The 19,086-nt window shown below is 45.5% G+C and overlaps 2 protein-coding genes across 2 annotated transcripts in view; one reads left to right on the top strand and one right to left on the bottom strand.

The window, feature by feature from the left end:
• Positions 1–13,486, bottom strand: part of LOC116412128 (uncharacterized protein DKFZp434B061-like) — a 32,272-nt gene extending 18,786 nt beyond the window's left edge. Inside the window, exon 1 of the mRNA XM_031905724.1 lies at positions 13,399–13,486. Within this exon, the coding sequence (XP_031761584.1) occupies positions 13,399–13,486 (88 nt within the window). The remainder of the gene's footprint in view (positions 1–13,398) is intronic.
• A 5-nt stretch (positions 13,487–13,491) lies between these two features.
• On the top strand, positions 13,492–15,157 carry adra2a (adrenoceptor alpha 2A). Its single transcript, NM_001079375.1, is given in 1 exon segment — positions 13,492–15,157. A coding segment is annotated over 1 exon segment (1,305 nt). The 5' UTR covers positions 13,492–13,618; the 3' UTR covers positions 14,924–15,157.
• Positions 15,158–19,086: the final 3,929 nt, after the last annotated feature.

Here is a 19,086-nt window from a genome sequence, read left to right as displayed (position 1 = left end):
TACCCTATGCCCTATATACGCCCTATTACCCTATATACCCCTATGCCCTATATACCCCTATACCCTATATACCCCTATGCCCTATATACCCCTATACCTTACTGTATATACCCCTATACCCTATATACCCCTATACCATATATACCCCTATACCCTATATACCCCTATACCTTATGTACCCCTATACCCTATAGTACCCTACATACCCCTATATACCCCTATACACCCCTATATACCTTATATACCCCTATACCCTATATACCCCTGTGCTCTATATACCCCTATACCCTATATGCCCCTATACCCTATATACCCCTATACCCTATATGCCCCTATACCCTATATGCCCCTATACCCTATACCCCCCTATACCCTATATACCCCTATACTCTATATACCCCTATACCCTATATACCCCTATACCCTATATACCCCCCTATACCCTGTATACCCCTATACTCTATATACCCCTATACTCCTCTCTGATTGTTGCCCTCTGTGCCAGTAGATCAGCCAATCACTCAGTGAGCCCTGTGAGACTCATTCCCATTGGCTGGCTGCTTTGCTTTTAGCAGTTCCCCTACAGGTAAATCAGCTGCTTCTGCCCCACTGTTCCCCCAGCGCCCCCCCCGGCACCAAGCGCCCTTATATGGAAATATAGGCAAATGTATCATTCCCCTTTATGCCCCCCCCCCCCCCCCGTGCCAGTGGGATCCCTTATCTGGAGGGAGGGACGTAACCCGGGAGCAGCGCCGGCGCCTTCATCAGAACAAAAACAGCAGGAGAGACCCAGTAACCAACCTGTCATATCAAATCCATATACTGGGGGGGCCCTGGGAGGGGGGGTAAGCGCAGCCCCATTACCTGCCCCGGCACAGCCGCTCCCTGCCAGGGATCCGTCAGCAGCAGATTTATTGCCCGATGATTCAGAACATTTTGTTCTTGTTCCTTTAATGATTAACCCTCAGTGTCGCTGTTGGCTCTGCAGCACAAAGGGTTAAATAAAGGAAGAGATTCAATTCTCCTGCAGATGGAAAATCCCTGGAAACCATTTCTCATTGGTCAGATCTCCGGCTCCTGCACCAACTCAGCACTTTATATGGTGCTATACCCAAGAGCTAACAATCCAAAGTAACCCATTATATCCACATTAACAGCCACAGCCTAATGTCAATGTACAGTGTAACCCCCATATCCTATACACACAGTAACTGTATAATATATAGGCACAGTGTAACCCCCATATCCTATACACACAGTAACTGTATAATATATAGGCACGGTGTAACCCCCATATCCTATACACACAGTAACTGTATAATATATAGGCACAGTGTAACCCCCATATCCTATACACACAGTAACTGTATAATATATAGGCACAGTGTAACCCCCATATCCTATACACACAGTAACTGTATAATATATAGGCACGGTGGTAACCCCATATCCTATACACCAGTAACTGTATAATATATAGGCACGGTGTAACCCCATATCCTATTACACACAGTAACTGTATAATATATAGGCACAGTGTAACCCCCATATCCTATACACACAGTAACTGTATAATATATAGGCACAGTGTAACCCCCATATCCTATACACACAGTAACTGTATAATATATAGGCACAGTGTAACCCCCATATCCTATACACACAGTAACTGTATAATATATAGGCACAGTGTAACCCCCATATCCTATACACACAGTAACTGTATAATATATAGGCACAGTGTAACCCCCATATCCTATACACACAGTAACTGTATAATATATAGGCACAGTGTAACCCCCATATCCTATACACACAGTAACTGTATAATATATAGGTGTAACCCCCATATCCTATACACACAGTAACTGTATAATATATAGTGTAAAACCCCCATATCCTATACACACAGTAACTGTATAATATATAGGCACAGTGTAAACCCCCATATCCCTATACACACAGTAACTGTATAATATATAGGCACAGTGTAACCCCCATATCCTATACACACAGTAACTGTATAATATATAGGCACAGTGTAACCCCATATCCTATACACACAGTAACTGTATAAATATATAGGCACAGTGTAACCCCCATATCCTATACACACAGTAACTGTATAATATATAGGCACAGTGTAACCCCGCATATCCTATACACACAGTAACTGTAATAATATATAGGCACAGTGTAACCCCCCATGAGTCCCTATACACACCAGTAAACTGTATAATATATAGGCACAGTGTAACCCCCATATCCTATACACACAGTAACTGTATAATATAATAGGTGTAACCCCATATCCTATACCCACAGTAACTGTATAATATATAGGCACAGTGTAACCCCCATATCCTATACACACAGTAACTGTATAATATATAGGCACAGTGTAACCCCATATCCTATACACACAGTAACTGTATAATATATAGGCACAGTGTAACCCCATCCTATACCACAGTAATGTATATATATAGGCCACAGTGTACCCCCATATCCTATACACACAGTAACTGTATAATATATAGGCACAGTGTAACCCCATATCCTATACACACAGTAACTGTATAATATATAGGCACAGTGTAACCCCCATATCCTATACACACAGTAACTGTATAATATATAGGCACAGTGTACCCCCATATCCTATACACACAGTAACTGTATAATATATAGGTGTAACCCCCATATCCTAACACACAGTAACTGTATAATATATAGGCACAGTGTAACCCCCATATCCTATACACACAGTAACTGTATAATATATAGGTGTAACCCCCATATCCTATACACACAGTAACTGTATAATATATTAGGCGTAACCCCCTATCCTATACACACAGTAACTGTATAATATATAGGCGTAACCCCCATATCCTATACACACAGTAACTGTATAATATATAGGCACAGTGTAACCCCCATACCCTATACACACAGTAACTGTATAATATATAGGCACAGTGTAACCCCCATATCCTATACACACAGTAACTGTATAATATATAGGCACAGTGTAACCCCCATATCCTATACACACAGTAACTGTATAATATATAGGTGTAACCCCCATATCCTATACACACAGTAACTGTAATAATATATAGGCACGGTATAACCCCCATATCCTATACACACAGTAACTGTATAATATATAGGCACAGTGTAACCCCCATATCCTATACACACAGTAACTGTATAATATATAGGCGTAACCCCCATATCCTATAACAACACAGTAACTGTATAATTAATAGGCACAGTGTAACCCCCATATCCTATACACACAGTAACTGTATAATATATAGGCACAGTGTAACCCCCATATCCTATACACACAGTAACTGTATAATATATAGGGCACGGTGTAACCCCCATATCTATACACACATAACTGTAATATAATAGGTGTAACCCCCATATCCTATAACACAGTAACTGTATAATATATAGGTGTAACCCCCATATCCTATACACACAGTAACTTATAATATATAGGTGTAACCCCCATATCCTATACACAACAGTAACCTGTAAATAATATATAGGTGTAACCCCCATATCCTATACACACAGTAACTGTATAATATATAGGTGTAACCCCCATATCCTATACACACAGTAACTGTATAATATATAGGCACAGTGTAACCCCATATCCTATACACACAGTAACTGTATAATATATAGGCACGGTGTAACCCCCATATCCTATACACACAGTAACTGTATAATATATAGGCACGGTGTAACCCCCATATCCTATACACACAGTAACTGTATAATATATAGGCACAGTGTAACCCCCATATCCTATACACACAGTAACTGTATAATATTATAGGTGTAACCCCCATATCCTATACACACAGTAACTGTATAATATATAGGCACAGTGTAACCCCCATATCCTATACACACAGTAACTGTATAATATATAGGCACAGTGTAACCCCCATATCCTATACACACAGTAACTGTATAATATATAGGCGTAACCCCCATATCCTATACACACAGTAACTGTATAATATATAGGCGTAACCCCCATATCCTATACACACAGTAACTGTATAATATATAGGCACAGTGTAACCCCCATATCCTATACACACAGTAACTGTATAATATATAGGCGTAACCCCATATCCTATACACACAGTAACTGTATAATATATAGGCACAGTGTAACCCCCATATCCTATACACACAGTAACTGTATAATATATAGGCACAGTGTAACCCCCATATCTATACACACAGTAACTGTATAATATATAGGCACAGTGTAACCCCCATATCCTATACACACAGTAACTGTATAATATATAGGCGTAACCCCCATATCCTATACACACAGTAACTGTATAATATATAGGCACGGTGTAACCCCCATATCCTATACACACAGTAACTGTATAATATATAGGCACAGTGTAACCCCCATATCCTATACACACAGTAACTGTATAATATATAGGCGTAACCCCCATATCCTATACACACAGTAACTGTATAATATATAGGCACGGTGTAACGCCCCATATCCTATACACACAGTAACTGTATAATATATAGGCACAGTGTAACCCCCATATCCTATACACACAGTAACTGTATAATATATAGGCGTAACCCCCATATCCTATACACACAGTAACTGTATAATATATAGGCACAGTGTAACCCCCATATCCTATACACACAGTAACTGTATAATATATAGGCACGGTGTAACCCCATATCCTATACACACAGTAACTGTATAATATATAGGCACAGTGTAACCCCCATATCCTATACACACAGTAACTGTATAATATATAGGCGTAACCCCCATATCCTATACACAGAGTAACTGTATATTATATAGGCGTAACCCCCATATCCTATACACACAGTAACTGTATAATATATAGGCACAGTGTAACCCCCATTTCCTATACACACAGTAACTGTATAATATATAGGCACAGTGTAACCCCCTATCCTATACACACAGTAACTGTATAATATATAGGCACGGTGTAACCCCATATCCTATACACACAGTAACTGTATAATATATAGGCACAGTGTAACCCCCATATCCTATACACACAGTAACTGTATAATATAATAGGCACAGTGTAACCCCCATATCCTATACACACAGTAACTGTATAATATATAGGCACAGTGTAACCCCCATATCCTATACACACAGTAACTGTATATATTATAGGTGTAACCCCCATATCCAATACACACAGTAACTGTATAATATATAGGCACAGTGTAACCCGCCATATCCTATACACACAGGAACTGTATAATATATAGGCACAGTGTAACCCCATATCCTATACACACAGTAACTGTATAATTATATAGGTGTAACCCCCATATCCTATACACACAGTAACTGTATAATATATAGGTGTAACCCCCATATCCTATACACACAGTAACTGTATAATATATAGGCACAGTGTAACCCCCATATCCTATACACACAGTAACTGTATAATATATAGGCACGGTGTAACCCCCCAATCCTATACAACAGTAACTGTATAATATATAGGTGTAACCCCCATATCCTATACACACAGTAACTGTATAATATATAGGTGTAACCCCCATATCCTATACACACAGTAACTGTATAATATATAGGCACAGTGTAACCCCATTATCCTATACACACAGTAACTGTATAATATATAGGCACAGTGTAACCCCATATCCTATACACACAGTTAACTGTATAATATATATGCACAGTGTAACCCCCATATCCTATACACACAGTAACTGTATAATATATAGGTGTAACCCCCATATCCTCATACACACAGTAACTGTATAATATATAGGCACAGTGTAACCCCCATATCCTATACACAGAGTAACTGTATATTATATAGGCACAGTGAACCCCCGATATCCTATACACACAGTAACTGTAAATATATAGGCACGGTGTAACCCCCATATCCTATACACACAGTAACTGTATAATATATAGGCACGGTGTAACCCCCATATCCTATACACACAGTAACTGTATAATATATAGGCACAGTGTAACCCCCATATCCTATACACACAGTAACTGTATAATATATAGGCACGGTGTAACCCCCATATCCTATACACACAGTAACTGTATAATATATAGGCACAGTGTAACCCCCATATCCTATACACACAGTAACTGTATAATATATAGGTGTAACCCCCATATCCTATACACACAGTAACTGTATAATATATAGGTGTAACCCCCATATCCTATACACACAGTAACTGTATAATATATAGGCACAGTGTAACCCCAACATATCCTATACACACAGTAACTGTATAATATATAGTGTAACCCCCATATCCTATACACACAGTAACTGTATAATATATAGGCACAGTGTAACCCCCATATCCTATACACACAGTAACTGTATAATATATAGGCACGGTGTAACCCCCATATCCTATACACACAGTAACTGTATAATATATAGGCACAGTGTAACCCCCATATCCTATACACAGAGTAACTGTATATTATATAGGCACAGTGTAACCCCCATATCCTATAACAGAGTAACTGTTATTATAATAGGCACAGTGTAACCCCCATATCCTATACACACAGTAACTGTATAATATATAGGCACAGGTAACCCCATATCCTATACACACAGTAACTGTATAATATATAGCACGTGTACCCCATATCCTATACACACAGTAACTGTATAATATATAGGCACAGTGTAACCCCCATATCCTATACACACAGTAACTGTATAATATATAGGGCGTAACCCCCATATCCTATACACACAGTAACTGTATTAATATATAGGCACAGTGTAACCCCCATATCCTATACACACAGTAACTGTATAATATATAGGCACAGTGTAACCCCATATCCTATACACAGAGTAACTGTATATTATATAGGGCGTAACCCCCATATTCCTAACAACAACAGTAACTGTATAATATATAGGCACAGTGTAACCCCATATCCTATACACACAGTAACTGTATAATATATGAGGCACGGCGTAACCCCCATATCCTATTACACAACAGGTAACTGTATAATATATAGGCACAGTGTAACCCCCATATCCTATACACACAGTAACTGTATAATATATAGGCACAGTGTAACCCCCATATCCTATACACACAGTAACTGTATAATATATAGGCACAGTGTAACCCCCATATCCTATACACACAGTAACTGTATAATATATAGGCACAGTGTAACCCCCATATCCTATACACACAGTAACTGTGTTATAATATATAGGCACAGTGTAACCCCCATATCCTATACACACAGTAAACTGTATAATATATAGGCACAGTGTAACCCCCATATCCTATACACACGTAACTGTATAATATATAGGCGTAACCCCCATATCCTATACACACAGTAACTGTATAAATTATATAGGCACAGTGTAACCCCCATATCCTATACACACAGTAACTGTATAATAATTAGGCACAGTGTAACCCCCATATCCTATACACACAGTAACTGTATAATATATAGGCGGTACCCCATATCCTATACACACAGTAACTGTATAATATATAGGCACAGTGTAACCCCCCATATCCTATACACACAGTAACTGTATAATATATAGGCACAGTGTAACCCCCATATCCCACACACATAACTGTTATAATATATAGGCACCAGTGTAACCCCCATATCCTATACACACAGTAACTGTTATAATTATATAGCACAGTGTATACCCCATTCCTATACACACGTAACTGTTATAAATATTATAGGCGTAAACCCCCATATCCTATACACACAAGTACTGTATAATATATAGGCACAGTGTTAACCCCCATTCCTATACACACAGTAACTGTATAATATATAGGCCAGTGTAACCCCCATATCCTATACACACAGTAACTGTATATATATAGGCACAGCCTTATGCCCCCCCAGGGCATTAATAAACAAGTAAAAAGCAAAGGACCAAGGACTGACCCCTGCGTACCACTAACCACACTGCCCAATTAGAAAAATGTTTCCATTTCCACCAACCCCTTTGTACTCTATCCTTTCAGCCAGTCTCTCCAATTACAAATATTATGTTCTAGGCAATATTCCTTAATTTGATCATAAACCTCGTGAGCGGTACTGTATCAAACGCTTTAGCAAAGCTCAAGTAGAGTCCCATCCACTTGCCTATTCCAGCATTCGAGGTTCCTACTCACCTCCTCATTAAAAGGCAACTAAATAGTCGGCAAGATCTGATTACCCATAAACCCCTTTGTGGCACAAACTTTATATCCGAATTACGTGAAAGCCCGTCTCCATAGACTTCCATTTTAATCAAATAATTCAAAATTTAAAACTGATTCCCTTTATCTCTGTAATATAAAACAAGTACTTGTAACTTGATCCCAACTAAGATAAATTACCCCTTTATTTGGGGGCGAAACAGCCCTATTGGGTTTATTTCATGGTTAAATGATTCCCTTTTCTCTGTAATAATAAAAACAAGTACCTGTAACTTGATCCCAACTAAGATTTAATTACCCCTATGGGCAGAACAGCCCTATTGGGTTTATTTAATGGTAAATGCATTCCTTTTCTCGTAATAATAAAACAGTACCTGTATTGATCCCAACTAAGATTATAATTACCCCTTTATTGGGGCAGAACAGCCCTATTGGGTGATTTCATGGTTAAATGATTCCCTTTTCTTGTATAATAAAACAGTACCTGTACTTGATCCCTCCCAACTAGATATAAATACCCTTATTGTAGGGCAGAAACAGCCCTATTGGTTTATTTCATGGTTAAAATGATTCCCTTTTCTCTGTAATAATAAAACAGTAACCTTGTAATTTGATCCCAATTAAGAATAATTACCCTTATTGGGGCAAACAGCCCTATTGGGTTTATTTCATTTAATTGATTCCCTTTTCCTGTAATAATAAAAACAGTACCTGTACTTTGATCCCAACAAGATATAATTTACCCCTTATTGTCGGCAGAACAGCCCTAATTGGGTTTATTTCATGGTTAAATGATTCCCTTTTCTCGTGTATTTAATTAAACAGTACCTGTAATTGATCCCAATTAAGATTATAATTACCCCTTTATTGGGGCAGAAACAGCCCTATTGGGTTTATTTCATGGTTAAATTGATTTCCCTTTCTCTGTAATAATAAACAGCTACCTGTACTTGATCCCAACCTAAGATATAAATACCCCTTATGGGGGCAGAACAGCCCCTATTTGGCGTTTATTTAATGGTTAAATGATTCCCTTTTCTCTGTAATAATAAAACAGTACCTTGTATTGATCCCAATTAAGAATATATTTACCCCTTATTGGGGGCAGAACAGCCCTATTGGGTTATTAATGGTTAAAGATTCCCTTTTCTCTGTAATAATAAAACAGTACCTGTAATTGATCCCAATTAAGATATACTTAATCCTTATTGGATGCAAAACAATCTTGTTGGGTTTAATTAATATTTTATTGATTTTTTAGTAGACTTAAGGTATGGAGATCCAAATTACAGAAAGACCCCTTATCTGGAATACCCTTGGTCCCAAGCATTCTGGATAATAGGTCCTATACCTGTATTATGAACTGCAATGTATACAAGTACCCTATCCCTTATTACCCCTTCCAACAGCTTTCCTACCCCTGGTGTCAGACTAACAGGCCTATAGTTTTCAGGCTGAGAACGGGATCCCTGTTTAAATAATGGCACCACATTAGCAATCCGCCAGTCTCTTGGCACCATGCCAGGCCTCAATGAATCCTGGGAAATTAAGTGAAGAGGTTTGGCAATCACAGCGCTCAGCTCATTTAATACCCTGGGATGTATAGACAGACAAAAAATAAGAGTTCAACATTTCTGCTTTTTCCCCGTTCTCATCAACCAACTTACCCCCCCGTTATAATAAAGTTCCCACCCCTTCTTGCCTTCATTTTTTTACTATTCACATAATTTAAAGAATAATTTTGGATTATTTTTACTCCTAGCTGCAATATCCCTTTCCATTTCTATTTTATCTGCCTGATAGCTTTTTTGCCCCTTTATTGCCCCCTTGTACCTGATGAAAGCCCCAGCTGCCCCAGACCAATTTAACCAATTAAACTGTTTGTACATAGGAAACACCCCTCATTACTCAGGGGGAGAATTTAAGAGTGGGGGCTGTATCCAGAAACCTGGGGCAATACTAGTGTAATGGGCTGCAGTTAATGATACTGGGCCTCAATCTAATGGGCAAAACGTGATACCCAATATGTGGCCCTTTGTGTGTTCTGGGCAGCAAATGCTGAACTCCGGGTTGTTACTTCTTAAGCGATGTTGCAAAGATCTGTCAGGCTGCATCCTTGTGTTACAGTGTTTCAGGGGTCAGTCTCCCCCACGCGAGTCAGGTCTGTCAGGCTGCTGCCTTTTGTGTTTACATGTTTCAGGGTCAGTCTTCCCCCAAGCTGAGTCAGGTTCATGTTCCAGGCTGCTGCCTTGTGTTACACTGTTCAGGGGTTCGGTCCTCCCCAGCGAGTCAGGTCTGTCCAGGCCTGCTGCCTTGTGTTACACTGTTTCAGGGGTCAGTCTCCGCCAGTCGAGTCAGGTCTGTCAGGTGCTGCCTTGTGTTTACATGTTTCAGGGGTCAGTCTCCCCCAGCGAGTCAGGGTCTGTCAGGCTGCTGCCTTGTGTTACACGTTCAGGGTCGGTCCTCCCCCAGCGAGTCAGGTCCTGTCAGGCTGCTGCCTTGTGTTACAGCTGTTTCAGGGTCAGTCCTCCCCAGCGAGTCAGTCTGTCAGGCTGCTGCCTTGTGTTACCTGTTTCAGGGGTCAGTCTCCCCCAGCGAGTCAGGTCTGTCAGGCTGCTGCCTTGTGTTACAGTGTTTCAGGGGTCGGTCTCCCCCAGCGAGTCAGGTCTGTCAGGCTGCTGCCTTGTGTTACAGTGTTTCAGGGGTCAGTCTCCCCCAGCGAGTCAGGTCTGTCAGGCTGCTGCCTTGTGTTACATGTTTCAGGGGTCAGTCTCCCCCAGCGAGTCAGGTCTGTCAGGCTGCTGCTTGTGTACACTGTTTCAGGGTCAGTCTCCCCCAGCGAGTCAGGTCTGTCAGGCTGCTGCCTTGTGTTACCCTGTTTCAGGGGTCAGTCTCCCCCAGCGAGTCACAGGTCTGTCAGGCTGCTGCCTTGTGTTACATGTTTCAAGGGTCAGTCTCCCCCAGCGAAGTCAGGTCTGTCAGGCTGCTGCCCTGTGTTACACTGTTTCAGGGGTCAGTCTCCCCCAGCGAGTCAGGTCTGAGGCTGCTGCCTTTGTGTTTACACTGTTTCAGGGGTCAGTCTCCCCCAGCGAGTCAGTCTGTTCAGGCTGCTGCCTTGTGTTACAGTGTTTCAGGGGTCAGTCTCCCCCAGCGAGTCAGGTCTGTCAGGCTGCTGCCTTGTGTTACAGTGTTTCAGGGGTCAGTCTCCCCAGCGAGTCAGGTCTGTCAGGCTCTGCCCTTGTGTTACTACTGTGTACGTGTCAGGGGTCGTCTCCCCCAGGCCGAGTCAGGTCTGTCAGGCTGCTGCCTTGTGTTACAGTGTTTTCAGGGGTCAGTCTCCCCCAGCAGTCAGGTCTGTCAGGGCTGCTGCCTTGTGTTACATGTTTCAGGGTGCAGTTCTCCCAGCGAGTCAGGCTGTCCGGTCTGCCGCCTGTGTTACACTGTTTCAAGGGTCAGTCTCCCCCAGCGAGTCAGGTCTGTTCAGGCTGCCGCCTTGTGTTACACTGTTTCAGGGGTCGGTCCCCCCAGCTGAGTCAGGTCTGTCAGGCTGCTGCCTTGTGTTACACTGTTTCAGGGTCAGTCTCCCCCAGCGAGTCAGTTGTCGGACTGCTGCCTTTGTGTTACGTGGTTTCAGGGTCGGTCTCCCCAGCGAGTCAGTCTGTCAGGCTCTGCCTTGTGTTACACTGTCAGGGTGTCAGTCTCCTTATGGGGTATTTGGGCCGGTACCCTGTATATATGGAGTATTGGCCCGGTACCTGTGTATATGGAGTATTGGGCCGGTACCTGTGTATATGGAGTATTGGGGCGGTACCTGTGTATATGGAGTATTGGGCCGGTACCTGTGTATATGGGGGGGGCCGTACCTGTGTATATGGAGTATTGGGGCCGTACCTGTGTATTGGAGTATTGGGGCCGGTACCTGTGTAGTATATTGGGCCGGTACCCTGGTATTGGGTATTGGGCCGGTACCTGTGTAATAGGAGTATTGGGTCAGTACCCTGTGTATATGAGTATTGGGGGCCGGTACCTGTGTTATATGGAGTATTGGGGCCGTACCCTGTGTATATGGAGTAATTGGTCGGTACCTGTGTATATGGAGTATTGGGGGCCCCCCCCCTGCCCCCCCCCCCCCCGGGCCCCCCCCCTGGTACCTGTGTATATGGAGTATTGGGGCCGGTACTTGTGTATATGAGCTATTGGCCGGTACCTGTGTATATGGGTATTGGGGCCGGTACCTGTGTATATGGGGTATTGGTCAGTACCTGTGTATATGGAGTATTGGGGCCGGTACCTGTGTATATGGAGTATTGGTCGGTACCTGTTGTATATGGGTATTGGGGCGGTACCTGTATTATGGAGTATTGGGTCGGTACCTGTATATATGGAGTATTGGGTCGGTACCTGTGTATATGGAGTATTGGGCCGGTACCTGTGTATATGGAGTATTGGGCCGGTACCTGGGTGTATTTTGGAGTATTGGGGCCCGTACTGTGTATATGGAGGCATTGGGGCCGTACCTGTGGTGTATTTTGGGTATTGGGCCGGTACCTTGTATATGGAGTATTGGGTCGGTACCTGTGTATATGGGGTATTGGGTCGGTACCTGTGTATATGGGGTATTGGGCCGGTACCTGTGTATATGGGGTATTGGGCCGGTACCTGTATATATGGAGGCGGCTATATGAGCGCACAGAGGCTGCTGGGTGCGTCGGTTCCGGCCGGAGGGCCGAGTTCTGGGTGTAGCTCTGGACCTGCCCACACGGGGGAGGCGTTGCGCCGCTGTCGCTGCGATCGTTGCGCGGATATATAAGGGGCTCGGCGCTGGGAGCGGAGCGAACAAACAGGAGCAAATGCACTTTCGTCTCTGTCCCCGGGAAGGATCGGCGGCACCGGTTCCCACAAACCCAAAGTAACGAACAGCACCGGCACCGGGTTCGGATCCTGCCGGGACCAAAGCCAAATGTTTCCCGGTACCAGCAGGTGAATCCATCGGGAAATCATCGGAATCCGGATACGAGCTCCGTAAACTTCATGTTCTGGTTCCGACTCTCCCCGGGTCTCCGGCCGCCGATGGTCGCTGGTTGCAACACGGACCTGCGACTCTGTCGCTGCTCACAAATGAGGGTCGGGGCTTTGTTATAATACGTGAGACCGGGTCCAGCTTTGTGGATTTATCGAACATTTGGCGGAGAACCTGCGAACCCCCCTAAGGAGGACATGGGGTCCCCACATCGCCCCTGAAGCCCAGACTTGGGGTTCCATGCTGCAGAACATCCAGATCCGGACAGCGGAGATCCAGTCACCCCAAAATTTCATGATTAACTTTGAGAACCCCACGGAGGTGAGGGGGGGACTGTCCCCCATGGAGTGCCTAGAGGACTGCAGCAACACCACCCTCAATAATGGCAATGGCACCTGGGAAGGGGGACCCCCTTATTCCTTGGAGGTGACCCTCGCCCTCATCACCCTGGTGGGAATGCTTATGCTCTTCACTGTGTTTGGGAACGTCCTGGTTATCATCGCCGTGTTCACTAGCCGAGCCCTGAAAGCCCCCCAGAACCTGTTCCTGGTCTCCTTGGCTTCCGCAGACATCCTGGTGGCAACTCTGGTCATTCCCTTCTCTTTGTCCAATGAGGTGATGGGCTACTGGTACTTTGGGAAGGTTTGGTGTGAGATCTACCTGGCGCTGGACGTACTTTTCTGCACCTCCTCCATAGTCCACCTGTGTGCCATCAGCCTGGACCGGTACTGGTCCATCACCCAAGCCATCGAGTACAACCTCAAGCGCACCCCTCGTAGGATCAAGTGCATCATCTTCATCGTCTGGGTCATCTCCGCCGTCATCTCCTTCCCGCCGCTCATAACCATCGAGAAGGAAAGTGGCAAAGTGGAGATGCCCATCTGCAAGATCAACGACGAGAAGTGGTACATCATCTACTCCAGCATTGGCTCCTTCTTTGCCCCCTGCGTCATCATGGTCCTGGTCTACATCCGCATCTACCAGATTGCCAAGAAAAGGACCAGGGTGCCCCCCGGCAAGAGGAGCAACGCGGCCGAGGTCGGGGCCAAACAGCACAACGGCTTAGCCGAGAAAGACTTGCCCGTCAAGTTGAACGGTGACAAAGCCGGGGGGTCTGGGGGAGACCATGGCAAAGAGGTGGAAGCCAATGGGGTTGACATGGATGATTCCTCTTCTTCTGAGCACCAAGAGGACAACCAGTATCAGGCCAGGAAGAAACAAGACAAGTTGCCAAGAGGGAAGGGCAAAACCAAGCTGAGCCAGATCAAACCAGGGGACAGTCTCCCCCGGAGGGAAGAGGAGCGGAACCCCAAAGTTTCCCGGTGGAAAGGGAGGCAGAACAGAGAGAAGAGGTTCACCTTTGTCCTGGCCGTGGTCATTGGGGTCTTCGTCATCTGCTGGTTCCCCTTCTTCTTCACCTACACCCTGATGGCCGTGTGTGTGCGCTGCTACGTCCCCGCCCCCCTCTTCAAGTTCTTCTTCTGGTTCGGTTACTGCAACAGCTCCCTGAACCCCGTCATTTACACCATCTTCAACCACGACTTCCGCAGAGCCTTCAAAAAGATCCTGTGCAAGGGGGACCGCAAGCGGATTGTGTGACCCCCCCGTGTGACTCGGGGTCCCCCCTCTCCCAATGGAACTTAGAGACTTCAAATGGACCCCCCCAGTCATGGAACAGACCCGGTAACCAGGGACAGAATCTGGGGGGGCTTGTAACATAGACGACTAACAGAGCGCCCCATCTTTGCATTGACCCCTCCCTCTTCATTTTGTAAGGCGTCACCTTTACCAAACAATATGAATGCTGAAATATATTTTAATACAAAAGTCTAATTTTGTATCGTTATTTGTATATTTCCCGGGTTTCCTATATAAAGGGCCCCCCCCAAGGTGGGTTTGTGGGGTGGGGCAGAGATGGGGGGCAGCATTTGATTATAGTGATGTGTAGTTAGTATCCCACCAACTGTTGCTGAACTACAAACCCCAGGTCCCTCATCTGTATGGATACTATACAGCAGCCTGTAAGGAGCTGGCCTACTGAGTGTAGCAAACAGAACGGAGGAGCATTTCACTGGAAGCTGGAGGGCCGCTCGGTCCTGACTCCCATACAGAAACTCCCGGCTCCCTGCTGCAGCCTGTAATGCTCTCCTGTATGTTAAGCTCCGCTCAGGAGAGTGTTTAACCCCCTCTGTTCCAGGAGGAATCTCTGTGCTGCTGATAAGGTTAATTAATACTCTTCTGAACAGCAAGGGGGTTGCACAAGGATCATGCTGACAGTGGGTTTCAGCATGAAGAGGGTTAATATATTTTGCAGGGTATACTGAGAAGGGGCAATGCTGTGACACTAGAATCCAGCAATGAAAAGGTTAATTTTTTTTTGCATAGAAATTCACAGGTGGAGGGTCAGTGCTGTGACACTTGGAATCCAGCAGTGCAAAGGTTAATATTTTTTTCCCACAGGGATGCAGAGGAAGGGGGCGGCGCTGAAATACTAGGATAAAGCAAGGGATGGGTTAATGTTCTTGCAGGGGGGGGCTGACACTGTTACACTAGAATCCAGCAGTGAAGAGGTTAATGTGCCCAGGGAGGGGCTGACACTGTGACACTAAAATCTAGCAGTGAAGAGGTTAATGTTGTGCCCAGGGAGGGGCGGACACTGTGACACTAAAATCCGGCAGTGAAGAGGTTAATGTTGTGCCCAGGGAGGGGCCGACACTGTGACACTAAAATCTGGCAGTGAAGAGGTTAATGTTGTGCCCAGGGAGGGGCCGATACTGTGACACTAGAATCCGGCAGTGAAGAGGTTAATGTTGTGCCCAGGGAGGGGGGGGGGGGTTGACACTGTTACACTAGAATCCAGCAGTGAAGAGGTTAATGTTGTGCCCAGGGAGGGGCCGATTCTGTGACACTAGAATCCGGCAGTGAAGAGGTTAATGTTGTGCCCAGGGAGGGGCCGATACTGTGACACTAGAATCCGGCAGTGAAGAGGTTAATGTTGTGCCCAGGGAGGGGCCGACACTGTGACACTAGAATCCGGCAGTGAAGAGGTTAATGTTGTGCCCAGGGAGGGGCCGATACTGTGACACTAGAATCCGGCAGTGAAGAGGTTAATGTTGTGCCCAGGGAGGGGCCGATACTGTGACACTAGAATCCGGCAGTGAAGAGGTTAATGTTGTGCCCAGGGAGGGGCCGACACTGTGACACTAGAATCCAGCAGGGAAGAGGTTAATGTTGTGCCCAGGGAGGGGCTGACACTGTGACACTAGAATCCGGCAGTGAAGAGGTTAATGTTGTGCCCAGGGAGGGGCCGTCCCTTATATATTCCTTATAAAAGACTGAATTTCTCATTTGGTTTCCTCGTTATATAATTACAGTTTATTTGCCCCCGGGGCTCTTAGTCCTTTAGGGTTTTACCCATTTATCGGGGCAGATGTGGGGGCACCGGTCAGACTCACTGGCACCTTCAGTTGGTCCCCTGTAAGGTGGGGGGGGTCACTTCCATCCTATTGGGCACATTGTGCTGATTGGCAGTTAGTCCCGTGCCGCAGACTGAACTGGTTTCTGTGCCGTCAGGGCATCCGGCACATCATCACTAATAGCGGCCATTGTGCCCCCTGTCAGTCAGGGTATGTAGGTGGGGTGTACTGGGTGCCAAGGCACTATGGGGAGATGGGTGCCATTAAGGAGGCTTGAGGTGCCCTCACTATTAGGGTATCATTATATGTTATACTGGCGGATAAACACTGTGGCCCTTAGGCTGGCGGATAAACACTGTGGCCCTTAGGCTGGCAGATAAACACTGTGGCCCTTAGGCTGGCAGATAAACACTGTGGCCCTTAGGCTGGCGGATAAACACTGTGGCCCTTAGGCTGGCAGATAAACACTGTGGCCCTTAGGCTGGCGGGTAAACACTGTGGCCCTTAGGCTGGCGGGTAAACACTGTGGCCCTTAGGCTGGCGGGTAAACCCTGTGGCCCTTAGGCTGGCGGGTAAATACTGTGGCCCTTAGGCTGGCGGGTAAACACTGTGGCCCTTAGGCTGGTGGGTAAACACTGTGGCCCTTAGGCTGCGGTAAATACTGTGGCCCTTAGGCTGGCGGGTAAACACTGTGGCCCTTAGGCTGGTGGGAACCTGTGGCCCTTAGCTGGGTAAACACTGTGGCCCTTAGGCTGGCGGGTAAACACTGTGGCCCTTAGGCTGGCGGGTAAACACTGTGGCCCTTAGGCTGGCGGGTAAACACTGTGGCCCTTAGGCTGGCGGGTAAACACTGTGGCCCTTAGGCTGGCGGGTAAATACTGTGGCCCTTAGGCTGGCGGGTAAACACTGTGGGGGCCACATGACACTATTGGGACATACCTAACAGCCCCAGGGCAGCATCAGAGGTAGGTTCCTTCCTGTGGTATTTATAGGGAAATAACACGGGGGGAAAGTAAGTGACAGGACGGGGTCCCAGCTGCCCCCCAAGTATAATGTAATACATAATGCAGGGCTGCATGTGAATCAGCACAGTCTGCAGCGTAACGTGACCAATCTGCCCCATTCATTCCTACACACTGAAGATGCCAATCATTCTGGGGACCAATAATTGTAGATTATTCTGCCCAAACTGGGAGCGTTGGGGCATTTGATAAACAAATCAGTCCCTCGTCATCAAAGCTTAGTACCCCGAATGAATGGGGTGTGGGGGTGACCCAAGTCAACCCCCAATGGGTAGGTATTTTTTAGCAGTAAAGAGGAAAGAGAATTATACATGGAACTGCCCCTGCACTTGTGTGTCATGTGATCTGGGGGTATTATCCATGGAACTGCCCCTGCACTTGTGTGTCATGTGATCTGGGGGTATTATCCGTGGAACTGCCCCTGCACTTGTGTGTCATGTGATCTGGGGGTATTATCCATGGAACTGCCCCTGCACTTGTGTGTCATGTGATCTGGGGGTATTATCCATGGAACTGCCCCTGCACTTGTGTGTCATGTGATCTGGGGGTATTATCCATGGAACTGCCCCAGGGAATTAATTGCATGGTGGGAAAATCACCCAGAATGTGCCACATCCCTACCTTCCTGGGGAAACTTTGGTTCTGCGGGGAGGGCACATAGGATTTTGCCCCGTACCACAAGGGGTTAGTGCCCCCACCCTCATGTGCAAACTCACTTTCTGCTGTGTTCCAGGATATTTCTTTGCTTGAACTGAAACCGGGGGCAGGAGGTAAGTGCTTCTATCTCTCTCCCTTAGCCCATGTTTGTCCCATGGCCACGGCCTCTTGTGGGACCAATTAGAAGGGGCCCCTGGGAGCTGTAGGTTGTAAGGAAGTGCACCTTAGGGTACTGCCAATACTGCCCATAGGTAGAGCGTGATACCTGTGTTTGGGGGGTAATTAAAGACATTTTCTACACAGATTCCTTCATAGTATCCTAGGGCCAATTCCATGTATAATACCCCAGAACCCACAGCGGGATAAATACAGTGCCAATTCCATGTATAATACCCCAGAACCCACAGCGGGATAAATACAGTGCCAATTCCATGTATAATACCCCAGAACCCACAGCGGGATAAATACAGTGCCAATCCATGTATCATACCCCCAGGACCCACAGCGGGATAAATACAGTGCCAATTCCCTGTATATACCCCTGAACCCACAGCAGCGATAAATACCAGTGCCAATTCCATGTATAATACCCCAGAAACCCACAGCAGGAAAATACAGTGCCAATTCCATGTAATAATAACACCCAGAACCCAACAGCGGGATAAAT

This window comes from Xenopus tropicalis, chromosome 7 (assembly GCF_000004195.4).
Source record: "Xenopus tropicalis strain Nigerian chromosome 7, UCB_Xtro_10.0, whole genome shotgun sequence".
NCBI lineage: Eukaryota > Metazoa > Chordata > Amphibia > Anura > Pipidae > Xenopus > Xenopus tropicalis.
This window is presented reverse-complemented; position numbering and strand designations above follow the sequence as displayed.